Below are 17507 nucleotides of genomic sequence, written 5' to 3'. Positions count from 1 at the left end.
GTGCAAAATGGAGGACTCCGTTTGTTGGTGAGCCTTCCTTTTCTCTGCCTGGGGATCCTGGACCCCTACTCTCTCTCCCTGAAGAATGTCACTAGTCCTCAGGGAAATTATCACATTATCCCCCCCAACCCCCTAAGACCCATTCAGCAAGTAGCTGGGACTCCTGGAATACCTTTCCATCTTAATGAGGCATCTCAGTGCCTTAACCCTTTAGCCAATGACCTTTGCCCACCCTGAAGATCCCTACCCACTCCACAAAGTCCTATATAAGCCTTGTTCACCCCGAAAAAATTGCTTTCCTGCAGCTGGTCTTGGAAGGTCATTTCCGTTTGTGCCCCAAATCCCCCGTTAGCAGCTTCTGCTACTACCATGCCCCTACCCACCCTCAACTTTTGATCCCTTTTCTCACTCTTCAATAACAAAAGCGTGCCCATCTATGTCACTTTGCTGAAAATTTAGTCGTATGTTGTTTGTAAGCTGCCAGCTGCCAAAGAATTCAGGCCGTTTTCAGAGACCCTTTCCATCGATAGCCCCTGAACACTAGCCTTGCTGCAAAGGTTTGGCTCAGCTGGATCAAAAAGCCACGGATTCAAAGTAACATGACAAAAGGAGCTCAGCAAATTACATCTTTGTTTATTTTTCATCATCGCAATTTATTTTCTACTGCAGCCAAACTTCCATTTTATGTTTTTTCCAGTTCCATTTTAAACTTCCTTTTGTTTAGTGGACAAATGAGCATCTGACATTGGGGAGGGGTTACTGTAATAAACATATCTGCTTTATTAATAAATTACGTTTAAATGTTTGGGGTGGCCTTTTAATTCATACAAATAAAGATGGTCTTTATTGAATTTCATAGTTTTAAAATACAAATCCATTATTTTCTTGAAGCAACAATCATCCCAGTCGCTGTTGGATGTTGTATATACTGCAGTCAATGTACTGGATGGAGCGTCCAAACAATTGAGGTATAGATAAAGCGGTAACTATAAGGGTGTCCCCTGCAAAGAACTGTGTACCATATAACAGTATCAAGAAAGACACAGCCTGAGAAAAACCTAATGGATGCTCTGAAACTCAGTTATCTGTATTCCTGTATGATAATTCCATTTTCATTTTAAATGGGTAAATGATTTCCAAGTGGTCTCACTGCCTGGCCGGGAGAGACATGGCACAGTATGCTTTAATTCTGTCTCTTACTTTCACGGTTATGAAACTATCAAAAAACATAAATATTAATTCTTGACATTGACTAACAAAATTCCTTTAAGTCTTGTCTCTACCCTTTCTATAGACTTTCCCATAGACACCAGGAGGGAAAAAAGTAAAGAAAGAAAAGAAAAAGAAAAAAAGGAGGAAAAATCGCTTGCTTGGGTTCCCCCCCACCCCTGCTCTGCTTAGGCAATGTGCTTCACAGGAAGCAAGCTTGAAGTTCTGTTAAGGGTTTACTTTGGCTAAAAGTTGTTGAATCAAATTGGCATTTGCCTAAGCCTTTAAGGTGTGGGTTTTGTTCTGTTCTGTTTTGTTTTGTCTTTGTTTTATTCAAATACTAGTTTCTTCTTAGAGCAAGCGCAGACTCACTGTCCTGGTTAGGACTTTTGCAAAGTACCAAAAGCAGGCGTGTTGGGTCATGTGTTGACTCAGAGTGACACTGTGGGGCATCTCCTGAATAGGCTCAAATTTAATCAACTTGCAGTACCCCATTGCTCTTTACGAACTTCTTAAATACAGGCAAATATGTAAACACTGTGCTCTCAGAGAGCAAGGATTAGGCACGTCAAGGCACACCACTCTGGCAGAAACGGATCCAAGGGAAACACCAGGCATCAGCTTCAAAACCATCCAGCAGAGTCAGCGCTCTCTGGCTGCGGGGGGAATACCACATTGCACATCTCAGAGTTCTCCTGATGGAGCGGGAGTTCACATCCGGCCACGAGGCTCTCCTTTCTTCTCCGAGAGACAAAGCCCCTACCTGTAGACAGCCTTTCGTATTTGGTCTCAAATTGCCTGTGTAGCAAGAAGAGGAAGGACAGAGTTACATACAGCCAAGCCACCCAGGCAGCCCCAGGCGCTCTGCTGCCCTCTGGAAGCTCTGTCTGGAGAGGAGTTGCAGGTACTATTCTGTAGCGCGTTCCTGTTGCTGTTTCTTCTGATACCAGTAAGTACATTGTGACTGGCTGGAATGTGGGGGTTCTACCATGTCCTGGAACAGAGGGCTGAATTCCTGGGGGGGGGGCTGTAAACCTCACAGGCCCTTCTGCCTCCCACCACTCATTCCAGAAGCCCGGCCTCAAGGTCATGTCCCGTCAAAGCATTGAGTCCAACAGGGTTTAAGAGCAGAATGTTGAGAAAGAAATGTTTCCAGCCTATGGTCCATGTAAAATGATGACCGAGTCTAGCTGGCCATGTGGCCGGGCTTGTGGTCACTGCATAAATACATGCATATGCATTATGAGTAAATTTGTAGGGAATTATTCCAGATGTACACATACGTTAACATTAGCGAACAGTTAATGTCCTGAGCATAAGCCACCATTATTTGTTCCAGGAGAATGTAACTTAATGCTCAGTTTGTACTTAAACTATTGATGCATTTTAAAAAGATGAATCATGAAATCTCAGGAGAATAAGGTACTTAACTTTGGCCTGGTTATTACAAAAGATGATATAAATTGTAACTTGCTGTTTCAACTGTACAGATTATACCATCTGGTTAGATACTGTCCAAGGAAACCATTATAACTACTAGGGAGAAGTTGGGTGTTACCTAGACTCAAATCATTCTAGCTCTACAGGAAAGCTCTGCTCCACAGAACGGCAGCTAGACCATGTTAAGGACATGGGGTTAATGAGAGTCAAGCCCAGAATGGAAGAGGGGTTGTGAAGATAAATGAGCAATGGTATATAATAAGCTTTTAAGGACCTAAGCTTTCTAACACTTTTTGTTGTTTTAATCCAAGATGCCAAATTCTCAAGGTCCAAAAGTATAGCAAGGTGAAGTTGCTCTCGTACAAATAGCTCTAGGTTCCCTTGGGCTATAGGAAATGGATGGCCAGATGCATTCTGACAAAGAAGCAACTGCAAAGATACCAGACAGCAAAAGCACATGTGCTATTTTTACTTCTGAAACTACGTGCTAACTCCTAGAGTAAACTTTGTTTCCTTGAAAAGTTATTTCTAGATTAAATATGACTGAATTCCGTCTCACATGAATGGACTTCAGTATCTTAGAAACTGAGTTTTCTTTCTTTCTTTCTTTCTTTTCTCTATCATTCCCTTACTTCTTTAAAGATAACTTGCTGCTTACCCGGTTTCTACTGTCTGTCACCTTTGAACTCTCACACTGAATGTTAAGGATTAAATGCAAGCTCTTGGTGAGGTAGGAATGCTGGAACTTGGGTGAGCATTGGTCTTACCTGAATGGCGCTTCAGCCCTGTCCATCTGCATGCAGACCAAGAATGGGTACTGCGAGAACTGCACTGTGGAGATGAACTCCAGGCCTGCCTCTGTCTCTGCTCTACTCTCCAGGCCAGCTTTCACAAAAGAAGAGTCCACTGTGACGTCACTGGTCAATACGACAGCCACCCTGTAGTTTAGACAAACATCTCTTATTACATTTAACTGAACAACTCACCAACTCTCCATTCACGGCACCAGTTGGCTGAGAGGAAACACTTCAAAATGGAGACAGACCCTCAGTGCACATAAAGCCTTGTTGGAAGCAGGACACAGTGTTGCCAGTGGTTGGCCACAGAAGAGTTGCTCTTTCCCTGAGTCTCCCTTGCCTGGAATTCTAGACATGGGAGCTAAGCACAGATCACATATAACACTATTTGGGATGTGTGTACCAAAACCCAAGATGAGCCGTGCCTGAAAGCTAGTCCTCTCTCAATCCCAGAAACACCCACATTTTCTTAGAAGTATGAATACGTCAGGAAGGCAACAGGCATTTATGATATATATATATATATATATATATATATTTTTTGTTAACTATCTCTGTTGGCTTCAAGTTCACTGTTTCAGTTGCATTTTATTATTTTCTCCAAAAGTTTGCTTAGAGGCATGTGTATGGTTGTCAACGTACTTGAAAGAGTTCTGGGTAACAAAAAGCCATTCCTGTAGTGGGATATAGAGTGAAAAATAGGATGGGGTTAGCAGTGGTCACTGAGAGAACTAGACAGACAGGTTGGATGACTAAGCGATATGGCTTGCATGACAATGAAGAAATTAAAAAATAAAATCTAGTACAGGCTTGGATTTCTTTAAGCAATTGTAAACTTCAGCTAAATGGTGGGAAATTATGTTCATGGTGAAAGCAGATTTACATGTCCATACATTTTTTTTAAAGAGGAATACTAATTTCTGTCTGGCAAACATTAGGTATAAGAGAATTCTAAAAGAAATTCTGCTGCTGTTGTTCTCAGGATAAGACAGGCCAATGCGTTGTCTTAACCTTAGTGCTTTACCAGACTGTGTTATACTCAAGCAAATGTTCAAGGGGTGTTATTTAAGTGAATGAGCGAGCAAATAAAGATAGAAGACAGGATAGTTACAATATGGACACTGGGGAATGGGGGATGAAGGAGAAATGAGCGCAACAAATAGTTTATACTTATGTGAAAGTGTGCATATGAATACATGCAATGAAAAAAAATTAAATTTGGTTAAAAATGAGATTATCATTTTATGATAGCCTAGTAGAATTAGCAAATTAAGAGAGATTGATGCCAAACAGAGATAAGTTTAGAATTTTGTGTCTTATAACATAAGATCTCGGGGATGAACAAGAAAAGAAAAGGCTGTGGTTTAACAGCAATGTGTTTGTGCATCAGTTTGACAAGGGATCAACTGTGCCGGCTAGCTTGATTGTCAATGCAAGTTGGAGTCATTTGAGGAGACTCTCAGTTGAGAAAATGCCTTCATAAAAATCAGGCTGCAGGCAAGCTAGAGGGCGTTTTTTGTTTTGTTTTTTTAATTAGTAACTGAGGTGGGAGGGCCCAACTCATTGTGGGTGGTGCCAGCTCTGAATGTTCCGGGGTGCTATTTAATAAAAAGCAGGCTGTGCGAGCCAGTAAGCAGAGCCTCTCACTGTCTGCACCGGTTCCTTCCGTGAGCTCCTGCCCTGACTTCCCCAGAGCATGGACTAGGATGGACTACAAGCCGTAAGAGGCAATAAACCCTTTCCTCCTCAACTTGTTTCTGGTCATGATGTTTTATCACAGCACTAGAAACCCCACTAAGACAACTGTCAACTACTAATGTGAAATGTGAAAACAGGATGAGTGTTCCTCTCTACAGTCTGTGGGTGTCCTTAAAAGTAGAAAGACCCTCAGCGCTCATAAAACTGACCTGTTTCTAAGATGTTATCAATGTAATAAATTTCTACAATCATTTCTGACCCCCTGGCTTACAGTTGCAAAGAGAAAGCACAGATTTGGAAAAGTCTGAAGGTTAAACAGCATCTAAGACATATTTCCTGCTTTTTTTCATTACACTTACCGATTTTTCACTCGGGTTTTAGACTCTCGATACCACAGACTGAATTCCATTGAACCCGAAATATCAATAGCTAGACCACCCTGGACCTCCAGATTAGCCTTTAGTCCTGATTGCAGCTGAATATCCTAGAAGAAAAAGAAATACAGTAATAAGCACAAGTTAGTTAATACATCCTCCAGAGACGCGCTTGGCTTTCTGCTATACAGTGAACAGTCAACCTGCTCCACTGGAGGGACTTTTTTATATCAATGCACACTTTTTGTTTGCGTCCGCGCAAGCCCAGGACCTTTCACCTTCTAAGCTATTGGTCTGCTCTCACAATATACCCCCAGTGAAGAAGGCTTAGGAATATGCTATCCTCAACTTGGTCACCAAAAGAAGGCATTGCCAATTTGCTAAATAAGGCAGTTAAAATAGGGAATGGAGTATCAGTTGAAAAGGCTCTTTTTCTTTGATCCTTGCCTCCCTTTGGTGGTGGTGGGGTCATTCATTTTCAATGTGTGGCTTTAGGCAGAGAGTCCGCACTCTCTGGGAACAGTTTCAAACACAATTTCTCCAGTCCCCCACACCTACTGATTTAGAAACCCTGTGGGTGGGGCCCAGCAACCTGCTTCTACTATGCCTTCCTGTGATTCTGAAACAACTGAATTTGAGAACCTCTGGAACAAGAAGATGAAGGTATTTCCATCAGAAACCCAGCTGTGGCTTTTTTTGGGAACATGAAAGAATCAGACCAACTTTGTAATCTATGTTTCTTTAATTGCCTTATAACTTATATTTGCAAGTTTTAGGCCCATGTTAATTAAAGCCTCTTAGTGCTTCTCCAGAGAGCCAAGGAATGTAAAAGTTCCTGACATTAGCCATCTGTGAGGGCAGAGATAAGGAAAAGAACAAGCAGAGATCTCCACTAAATGAAGAGAAAATCACCGGCTGGCGCCTGTGAGATGAGCTTTGTTTGGAAACTGGGCCAAATGGCCCCAATCCTTCTCCTGACCTTTGATCCAAAGCCTGTAACCCCCACTCCTCAGAACAGACACGGGATGAGTTAATCACTTTCCCACCTTTAACTGTGGCTATATCTCATATGGCAAGAAATTCCAAACTGACTTGAAGATCAGATATTTATGACAGGGCTGACCGGACCTAAGGGTGCCCAGAACCAACCAATTATTTTAAAAGTTAAATACCTCATCCAATCATGAATTGCCAAGAAGGCAACCCCTAGAATTCCCCTCGCCTTGTCTTTTATTTTTATTTTTTTTTTATTCTTTTTATTTTTTTTTTATCAGTTACATTTTATTAACTCTGTATCCCAGCCGTGTCCCGATCCCTCATTCCCTCCCAGTCCCTCCCTCCCTCCCTCATCTCCACCGTGCCCCTTTCCAAGTCCACTGAGGGGGGGACCTCCTCCCCATTCATCTGATCCTGTTTTATCAGGTATCTTCAGGACTGGCTGCAAAGCCCTCCTCTGTGGCCTAACAGGACTGTTCCTCCCTTCGGGGGTGGGGAGACCAAAGAGCCAGTCATTGAGTTCCTGTTAGAAATAGTCCCTGTTCCCCTCACTTTGGGAAACCAATTGGTTACTGAGCTACCACAGGCTACATCTGAGTGGAGGTTCTAGGTTATATCCATACATGGTCCTTGGTTGAATGTCAGTCTCAGAAAAGACCCTGTGCCCAGATATATTTGGTCCTTGTGGAGCTCCTATCCTTTCCCCATCAGACTAACTCGCCTTGTCTTTTAAAAACCTAAGGTCTTTGTCTCCCGGTGCCACTCCTAGCTGACCAGCAGGGGTGACCCCATTGCGAAATGGTCAAGATGAACCTCTTGTGATTTTGCATCGACGGATGATTAGTTTCTTGAGTTCTCTTCATACCTTCTTATATTTAGGCTCTTGCTGGGCCTGACAAACACAAAGTTTGGACAAAATGATCTCTTCAAGTCCTTAAGCACTTTGCTAGTTGAATGCTGGGACAAACACAGACAACTACATCTTCCACCAAAAAGAAAAGGGATGATAATTCCCAGTGCAGGATTCAAGTTCCAGGAACTGCCCTAGGTCAAGGGAAGGCAATTTAACTAGGCTTCAACCACCCATTTGACGTTTGAAATGACATTCAGACAATGGCCAAGCCAAGCACAAATTCAACAGTATTTCCCCAAAGCACAGTGACCATTTAAAAAAGAAAGCCCCTCCTGGATGGCTTTCTTACTGCCACAAAACAACTGCTTTGTGTGGTCTGCCTGTATGCAGACTTTAACCCTCACACTTTCTGTGTTCATGAAGTGGGGTGACGCTAGCTGAGGAGGTTTTGTGCTAGACTGAGATCAGGTGGTCTGGGGAAGCTCTGAATATGATAATGTTTCCGGGAATCTAGGTCTGTACCCTTTATGTTGGTACCCCTCCAAAGAGGTTAAGAGTTCCTGGCAGCTAAGAGCATGACTAAGTTCTTTGTGTAGCTGCCATAAGCAGACCAGAAAAGCCGTGCTTTCGCCAAGCCCAAACGCCATGATTGCACCTTTTAGGTAGGACTGTGCCGTTCTCTCTGGATTTCAAACAAACCAGCAAATCAAACATGGCAGGAAACCTCAGAGAAATGGTTTACACTCAAGTAGACTGAGAAAGTTTGACCTTGATACAAAAATGCTTTCATTCTGAAGGACACTCCTGTAAGGAGTAGCGAGTGCTCAATGGCAGGGTTGGGACACATGAAGCGACAACCTTTAGGATGCTTAAAGCTATATTTACTGTTGGACACAAATGTGGTTGCCATAGGATATAGGGGCTATGCCATGCCTTTAACCAATGGAAAGAAACACAACCTCTCCTGTAGAATGCACAACAGCCATGCCCAAATGTGTAGTTAAACCTTTGAAAAACCAGGAGACATCAGAGGTCTGCTGCCCACCACGCCCACACCTGTTGCCAAGTAACTCCGATTGCGTCCTGCCTCAGGAATACTCCTTTCTTCAGATAATCTTGTTTTCTTCATTTGACGTATGTAGTCTTGTTAATCCATCTACCCCAGCAGGACCCTATGATGGAGCTCTCGACCTTCCCATTGGCCATATATGAGCTGGCTGTCAAAGCACCCAAGCCATAGAGAAGAGCACCTCACAGTTAACGGACAAGAGGCCTTGTGTGAGAAGGCCATGACTACTGCAAGTGGTTTGGAAAACAAAAACAAAACAACAACAAAAAAACCACATTGTCTTTCTCAAATTATTCCTTTTCTTCCCTGCAGAGGGACCAGGGAAGAACTCTTGTTTGTAGCCACAAGGAGTTCTACTGGATCTATTTATGAAGACAAAACAACCTGCCCACCTCTACCCCACCCCCATCTCTGTAAAAGGGACCACACCATACAGCGCAGTGGTCCTAGTTCTTTAAGAGACTGGAGCGAGTGGAACTAGCAAATTTTGAGCACCTGTGTGTCCAAAGCCTCATGCGTGCTTTGGACATACAGGTTTGAACTTCCTGCTGGTCTACATCAGAAGCATTACATTTCTTCACTGATAGGAATGCTATGGCTCCGAGCCTGCACTTAGAGCCAGAAGAACTACACACTCTGTGGCTAAGGTTGGGGCTTCTTAGCTGTTATCAACTACTGTCACATAGTCACAACTCTTTATCTCATAGTCTGTAAGAAAGTCTGTTCTGAGGAATACTGCAAAGAAGACAGAGCATAAACTTAAGGCCTCAGTTGGCCCAGAATACATTTATTTAATGCTTTGTCTATGGGCTAGAGAAAAAAAGGTGCCAGCACTTTGTAGCTCTGGTTGTCTGGTTGATGTGATCCCTTTGCTCTTTAATGATGACATGAAAATTGTTTCTTATAGAATAGACCCTGACATTTTGACAGCTCCTCATTTTCTTCTATTTAAGAAAACGCATTACTTCCTGGCTAAGAAAGCTCTTCTTTTTCAGGTATGTAATCCAAAGACAGATAGACAGAGAGGCAGAGACAGACAGGTTCACACACACACACACACACACACACACACACACAGAGAGAGCACTGAATAATTCGATCTGTCCTGGTGGCTGTGACAGGCCGCCAGCTGCCAATATTTCCTTCAATGTCAGCACTTGACCTGGAGTGGTGTGTGCTTCTGAAGCTAGGATAGCATTGCTGGAGTGTTTTTCAGAGTCCTGGGCCTCGGCAGCTTATTTATGAAATAACCCCAGATCTGTCAAATTCTTCAGCCTGATACACAATGACACTGGGTATGTTTAGTGGTGAAGGGGCAGTCTCTCATCTACCACACTGTGCCCAGGGTGCCCTATCTTGATGAGCAGAAAAACTATGTAAGGATATTTAATTCGGGGACTAACAGACTATGGCCTGCAGGAAACTCTGTTCCACTGGCTGTTTTTGTAAACAAACTTTCATTGGAACACAGCTCTACTCATTTAACATACTGCTATGGCTGTTTTCACTCTGTAATCACGGGGCTACATAGGTGTATCAAGACCTTTTGGCCAGAAATATTCACCCTCTGCTCTCTACAGGTTTGCCAGCACTGAGTGTTTATTTATGTAAGACTTGAGGGTTGGAAAGTGTGAGGGAACCTCTGGTTTTTCTCCTTCTCTCCATTCACAGGAAGAGAAACATGCTTTTCTTCAAAGTGCACCTACACTTTGGTACTTTGGAAGAAAATGGCCCCCATAGGCTCATAGGGAGTGTCACTATTAGGCATAGCATTGTTGAAGGACGTGTGTCACTGTCATTTCCTGCTACTTGAAGGTCGGATCAAGATGTAGAACTCTCAGCACTAGGTCTGCCTACGTTTTGCCATGCTTTTCACCAGGATAATAATGGACTAAACCTCTGAAACTATAAGCCCCAGATAAGTCTTCCTTTAGAAGACTTGTCGTGTTTATGGTTTATGGTGACTTTTCACAGCAATAGAAAATTTAACTAAGACATATATACAGTGCAAAGCTGCAAGATCCTGCTTCCCTTGCAGCTAGAGATAGCTATGGGACAGTGACTTCTGAAAGGGCAACCAGCTCTTTATCCTTTCCTTTTTCCTTCTTTGGAGGGGTGGGGGATGGGTGCTGTGCTGGAAGGGAAGTGCCTGTCACGTAGTCACAAAGTGACAGGTGTGAGATTACAAGTCATAGTAAAGCTGGGCACGATTGCTCATGCCCTTAGTCCCAGCGCTTGGAAGGCAAAGGCAGGCAGATTTCTGTGAGGTTGGGGCCGGCCTGTTCTACACAGTGATTATCCAAGCCAGCCAATATTACACAATAAGACCTTGTCTCAAAAAAAAAAAAAAAAAAGAAAGAAAGAAAAGAAAGAAAGAAAGAAAGAAAGAAAGAAAGAAAGAAAGAAAGAAAGAAAGAAAGAAAAAGAAAGTTACAAAGTCACAGTTAGGCAGGCTGAGCTGAAGTGCATAGGTTCTGGTCCCTGAGGATTTCTGTGTTAACCCTGGACTGTCTACTTCCAAATACTTATTGCACCATAAAAGTCAAACTATCAAATGCTTTTACGATCTATGACTACCTTGAACTTATATAAGGAGATATAAAGAAAGAGACTAATAACATTTAATTACAGTCATTGGTGTTTTGGGGTGATATGTTTTTTGGTTTGGGTTGGGTTTTTTGTTTGTTTGTTTTGTTTTGTTTTTTGTGACAGGGTTTCTCTGTATAGCCCTGGCTGTCCTGGACTCACTTTGTAGACCAGGCTGACCTCAAACTCAGAGATCCAGCTGCCTCCACTCTGAGTATTGGGATTAAAAGAGTGCACAACCATCGCTGGCTGAGGTGAACTTCAACAAAATGCCGTATCTAAGATTTCCTCGGCTCTTAAAACCCATGCTTCATAACCAAAACAAAACAAACAAACAAGCCAGAATTCTTAAATTATTGGTGGAAAACAATAGAGCTGCTAAAGTCTTCAGGTCGATTGTGGCTGCCTCACTTTGCAGTGGGAAGCCATGGCTTGACGCTATTCAGTAGCTTACTTCCCAAGATCACACCAAGGAAGCAGTAAAAGCTGACCTCCGACTCAGGCTCTCACGGATGCTGTCACCACACCACCAAGGAAGCCAGTCCCACAATGCATACATTTTAAATTAAATCTCGTATAGCGCTTCAGTCCAATACATATGAGTTAGAGTACATACCAAGGCCTCATAAGATGCTACTTTGTAATGTTCCATTTTTAAAATCATTGTGCTAAGACATGCACCAAAACATTAAAGAAAAAGAACATAGGCACCAAATGTGCCTCAATCTCTAGGGCTGTTTATGTGAACCCTCAGAAAATCCAATTGGGCAAGTTATCTGAATACCACAGTATCTTAGTCACTGAATCTCTTCCACATAAGAACTATTGTAAGACTTAGAGCCATGGAGCACTGAAAAAATATCCTGAAGAACAAGGTCAAAAAGAAAGACAGACAGAAAGAAAGAAGGAAGGAAGGAAGGAAGGAAGGAAGGAAGGAAGGAAGGAAGGAAGGAAGAAAGAAAGAAGAAAGAAAGAAAGAAAGAAAGAAAGAAAGAAAGAAAGAAAGAAAGAAAGAAAGAAGGAAAGAAAGTGCTTATGTTCTCTATAAACGAGCAAGCTTCCCTAAAAACCCATGAACCTGACACATGGGTTGGGGTCAGCAATGGCTCAGGCCTTCACTAGTTTGGCATCATCAAAATGATGTGCCACACTGATTTTCAAATCACTGTCATCACTAACAAGGGCAGATAGCTCAGCTCCTGCATTCAGGATAGATAGGCAAGCCCCAGAGTGAAAAACAAAAACAAAAACAAAAACCAAGAATGCACATAATGCCGACTCTGCTCTGTTGCAACTCAGGCATGCTCTTCTAAGCAACCAATAACCGGGAAAGCAAAGGCTGCTTATCTATAGCACAGGAGAAAGGGCCACAGTAGCAAGAGAACTAAATGCACAGAGCGTGAGCTCCAGGGCCACAGAGCTTTAGCTTGTATTCCTCTAGACATGTTAAAAATGTGTGTGGTGGGCTGGGAGAGACTCCGCTGGGAGAACTGTTTGCCTCGTGAGACCTGATTTCAGTCCCCATCACTCGTGCAAAATCAAGGCATAGTAGTGCATGCCTGTAATTCCAGTGTTGGGTGGCAGCGATGGGAGTCTGGCTGTGGTAGCTTAATTGAGCATGCTTCAGAATCAGAGAGAGAGAGAGAGAGAGAGAGAGAGAGAGAGAGAGAGAGACAGTCCCAATAAATAAGCTGGAAAGCAATTGAGGAAGATTTCCGGGGCTGGCCTCTGGCTTCCACATAAATCGGATCATGTAATGATGTGCTTACTGTGCACAAACATGTACGCACACACACACCAGTGGGATGGGACTCAGTAAATACTTGCAGGCTAAGAGAGGTGGAGAGTTACCTGAGAATGGTCTATTAGCAGAATAAGCCCTTTCACCACACTGATAGGGTCTCCAGACGCTGACAGCATTTTGGACATCAAGTCACTGTATCCATTGAAAAATGTGACAGGTCTGAGCTGCACATCAAACAGGATGGCTGACATGCCAGCGTAAGAGTCGAGGTTCTCCTCTCCTTCGTCAGGAGTGGCTGCAATCAAGCCTTCCAGCCCTTGCGCTTCAATGACCACCTAGGGAGGAGAGGACACAAGGTTGGTGACTGCAATTCCCTTCCTGCTCCTTGAGTCCATGAGAGCCCTCAGCCACAGACAGAACGTTTTCAGGACCCAACTCTCAAATATCTTCTTAGGCAAAAATGGAAACTAAGCCTCTGTGCCTAACATAATGGAGATTGGTTTTCTTCATATAATCTTCATAACTACCCTTAGCTGTATGGAAGATTTCACCCATTTAGGAGAGGAGGCGGAGATAGGTGAGTGTTCTCTTAGTTAGCATGGGGCAGAACCCGGGCTTGAACCCCTGCCATGTGACGCAAAGTTGGAAGGCCTTCTGTTGGACGGTATCACCTGTGACACTTAATCTCCCCACGCTGTCTCCTACAAGGGACCCGCCATCTCTGTGGGCCTCTGACAGGAGATGGACGGACGTAAGTACTGCCACCCAATCTGCTACTCTGAGGGGGACATCAACATGCCTGCATGTCACTATGAAAATGAGGCTGCACCATGGGAGGGCTCGCACCCCGATGACAAGCAGGTAAGGCATTTTGGGTATTTTCCATCGTGCTTAGCCAGGCTCTCGGCACTGTGTGTTTTGCATTTCTGTGTGCATATCAGAAAGCAGATGGCAGTGCCATGGCATGGAAGGTATGGGATTCTGACCGTGGTGCTATGAAGGCTGTGGTCGTTTCACATTGATGAACACTCAAGTTTCCAGAGCAATGGATCATTTTTGAAGCTTGGATAACTTCAATTAGAGGTTACAATCTAATATTCCTAAAACTAAAATGATTGTATGCTTCATAATAAAGATAAATCAACGTTTAATTTTGGGCAAAAATTCAACCAGTTCTCAACTGCTAATCCTTAGTTCTTTTCTCTGCTAGCAGTATTGGAGAAAAAAATAAACTAATTCCCTAAGAGCTGTACATTATATTATGATTTTTCTTGTAAGGGGAATCAGTCACTGTGGAGATAAGTGAGGAGGCAAACACAGCATAAAGTTAAATACTTAGGAAGACCTAAGGAATACCTAAGGAACGTATCTGCGAATGAAAGCTTAACTAGCAAATTCCGTCACCACTTCAATTCTGTAAATGTGTGCTTGTTTAGAGTTACAAGCAGAACATCTGGGAAGTGAAGCAAACCAAAGTAATCTGGTTTCGATTTTAGATTTGAAACTTCTTGGCAGAAACCACCATTCGCTTGCAAACGCATCCTGCAAAGCTCCTCTCAGTGTATGTCATTTTATCTCAGACCAGCAGTGTTTGTTTGTTTGGTTTATTTGTTTCCCAGTAATACCTCACGGGACACGCGGTACCTGACTACCATGAAGCTCGGCCTTTCCGATGTACTGGAAGATGTTCAGGTTGCTTCTCCTCAGGATGCCGGAACCGGAGTAGAGAATGTCCAGGCTGTATGTGGAAGCCGCATGGGGGCTACCTAAAGGCGAAACAACCATAGGACTCAGCAGTTCCGGCAATGCTAACGACACGGGCGGGAGGGAGCGCTCTTTGGGGATCACCTACGGTCTATGTAGCCAGTGTAGGCGGAGGAGGAGCCACTCTTGGAAAAGCGGTCGTAATTGTGAGCGGCCATCTCTTTGAGAACGCGACGGATAGTCTTGCTGCAACACAGAGGAGAAGACGTCTCACCCACAGCAATGTCCGTTTCCCACATCAAGTCGGGAATGCAGTCAAACCCTCAGTGTTAAAAAGAGGAGGCTACATTTTCCTCACGACACTCCAAGGCTGAAGGAAGTGCTAGCTGGGCATCAGTGGTCAGATGAGGGGCATTCCCTTTGGTCCTCAAATATCTGGAATTTAGTTTGGTGTGGAAAGGGCAGAGAGGAAGGATGGCCAGCTATGAGATGCCTTCAGCTGCCTGGTGGACACCTTTGGAGCTGAAAATGCATACCCTTTGAGCCATCACAGTTGTACTGTTAAAATAGTATATACATTTAAGGAAGCTGTGTCAAACAGGAGGCTCCATACATTTTCTTTACTCTTTTTCTGCCTTCTAAAATCACCATTGACAGATGATACAGGAGAGTCAAGTCGAGCCTGGTGCCACTTGCCAGGATGGAAAAACAACAATAAACAAACAAAAACAAAGCAAAATAAACAAAAAAGCCACCCCTACACTGGAAAGAGATACATACCAAGCAAGGTGGACAGTAAAATCCCATCCAGCTTTAAGGGTTTGGATTCTGAGACTCTGATGTAAATGTTTATAATGACTTTCTTTCCATGTCTCAGGCTTCTGTCTGCCCTACTACCTCCTCTTTCCTGTCCCCAATTGCTAGGTTCACAAAGCAGAGGCACCAACCACGCCTGAGGCCTCTTCCGAGAAGTCTCCCATGACAAACAAGAGACAGAAGAAACTGATCCACACAGTCCAGAAAGGCCTGGGTTCTTTTCTGCTCCCTCACCTCCCTTCTAACTGTCCTGCTTTTCCCTCTGTTCTAACCCTACTTATTGTCCCTTCTCCCTTCTGCTTCTTCTTTCTCGGCCCTCTTCTTTTCATTTTCGTGTCCTTTTACTCCCACCAAACCCCAGTCCTGCTTCCCTTTTCTGTAACTGAAAGCCAACATTGGATCCTCCCTGCGGGGAGTGCTCCTCATGCATCTCAGAGGAGACGCACATCCCTCTCTGATTCCCGTGAGCCGGAGCTTGGGTGGAGATGCCCTGAAGAATGAGTGATGATCAGAGTGACTTTGAAAGGCGGCACGGTGGGATGAAGTGAGTCTAGCAAGAGTGACAGAGCACAGTGAAGCCAGCTGGTACGGCGCTCCCTCAACTGCGGGCTGCGACTAAGATTTGCAACTTGAGCAGCAATTTCAGGGGAGCTGTGAGAAGAGTCTTCAAAAAGAGCCCTTGCATTTAGAAAGTTAAGACGAAAGAGCATTTGTTGAGAGCTTGCTTCCTCTCATTGTGCTACTTACAAAAATAGTCCTGTTGAAAATGCACTGAGGCTTTAGAACTTTGCTAACATTTGGCGATACACGTTTCCATACGGAGCCGATACCCAGAGAAAGAGCCCTACCCAGAGTTCCAAATCACGATCCTTGAAAGGGAAGCTGTCTCAGTTAACTCCCTAAAAAGTTTCACTGGGGAAATTGGACACTCATTGGGCTTGTGTAATAGTACGTGTTTGATGAGCAAGTCGTGATTATTAGCTACGTGTGGGCATCAACACGCAAATAGGCTTGCCTAGGAAGAGGCCTGTGGAGCCCATCGTACCTGGCTGGCATCTCAAACCGCAGGATGTCCTGCACCACGGTCAGCATGTATTTACTCATCTCCTTGGGAAGTTCCCCGATAGACAGCAGGATGTTCTTCGCGTCCATGTAGGACGGGTTGTTCTTTAGGAGAACAGCGGCTGCAGTGGTGCGCACGGTCTTCTCGTGAACCTTTCGATTCTGGTGGTATATCCTGTTCAAGGTCTTCTTTACCTGTTGGAAGATTCTTAATCTTAGCAACCCATGGAGTTTTAAAATTGATACTGTGGGGACGGTGAGATGGGTCACCACTTCTGTGGCCAAGCCTGATAACGTGTGAGTTCCACCCTCTGGACTCCCGTGGTGGAAGGAGAGGGCTGACTTCAAAAGGTTGTCCTCTCAACTTTTAATGTATGCCATGGTACACACACACACACACACACACACACACTCAATAAATTAATGTAATAATTTTAAAATTGACATTGTAGTGAGAATAGCAAGTGCTTATTCAGATACGCCTGTTATTACATTTGCTAGATTTCTTTGCAAATTAGGTGAATGCCACGTGATGAGGCTAGCTACTGGACCATAAACACAACTGATGTAAACGGCTTTTAGGCAGAGGCAGTCACCAGCTGGCATGACTTCTGCATCTCTTTCGTGACTGCTATCACCACATAGCTGCATATTGCCTAACCCCTGTTAGACGCAGCGTGAGTAGTAAACAGTCGATGAAGGTTTTGATCAAGGTTTTATGGTTCACGTGTTATTACAACAGTGCATGGTATTATCCAATAAACCCCTGAGTCTGTTGCTGTGACAATGGGGGACCTGGAGGGGGGAAGGTAGTGTGAACTGGTATTTTCTTAGAGTAAAGTACCTTAGATTCCTTTTCTCTCTCTCTCTCTCTCTCTCTCTCTCTCTCTCTCTCTCTCTCCCCCCCCCCCTCTCTCTCTTTCTTTCTCTCTCTTTAAAAATTAATGAGGCCAGTCTCTAATAGTAGTTTTATGTTTATAGCAGAAGTAGAATTTCCAAATTTCCTCAACCCCAGCACATGCACAACTCCCCCAGATCAACATTCTGCACCAATCTCTGGTCTGAGTGTGTCCCCCGCAGAGGTTTGCATGTGGTCATCAGTATGGTGGTGTTAAGATGGCAGAACCCTTGAGAGGTGGGGTATAGTGGAAGAAAATCA

At 43.9% G+C, this 17507-nt stretch overlaps 1 protein-coding gene and 1 long non-coding RNA gene across 2 annotated transcripts in view; one reads left to right on the top strand and one right to left on the bottom strand.

Annotated features, from left to right (window-relative positions):
* Positions 1-613: 613 nt before the first annotated feature.
* Mttp (microsomal triglyceride transfer protein) overlaps positions 614-17507 on the bottom strand; it is a 42677-nt gene continuing 25783 nt past the window's right edge. Inside the window, exons 12-18 of the mRNA XM_060392651.1 lie at positions 16332-16543; positions 14619-14716; positions 14411-14532; positions 12874-13101; positions 5504-5628; positions 3417-3587; positions 614-2007 (exon numbers count right to left, since the gene is read on the bottom strand). Of these exons, the coding sequence (XP_060248634.1) occupies positions 1833-2007; positions 3417-3587; positions 5504-5628; positions 12874-13101; positions 14411-14532; positions 14619-14716; positions 16332-16543 (1131 nt within the window). The 3' untranslated portion in view covers positions 614-1832. The remainder of the gene's footprint in view (positions 2008-3416; positions 3588-5503; positions 5629-12873; positions 13102-14410; positions 14533-14618; positions 14717-16331; positions 16544-17507) is intronic.
* LOC132656880 (uncharacterized) lies at positions 13097-14525 on the top strand. Its single transcript, XR_009594663.1, has 2 exons — positions 13097-13343; positions 13475-14525. It is a non-coding gene; the product is annotated as an uncharacterized LOC132656880 (long non-coding RNA).

The sequence above is a fragment of the Meriones unguiculatus genome, chromosome 10 (assembly GCF_030254825.1).
Source record: "Meriones unguiculatus strain TT.TT164.6M chromosome 10, Bangor_MerUng_6.1, whole genome shotgun sequence".
Taxonomy (NCBI): Eukaryota; Metazoa; Chordata; class Mammalia; order Rodentia; family Muridae; genus Meriones; species Meriones unguiculatus.
This window is presented reverse-complemented; position numbering and strand designations above follow the sequence as displayed.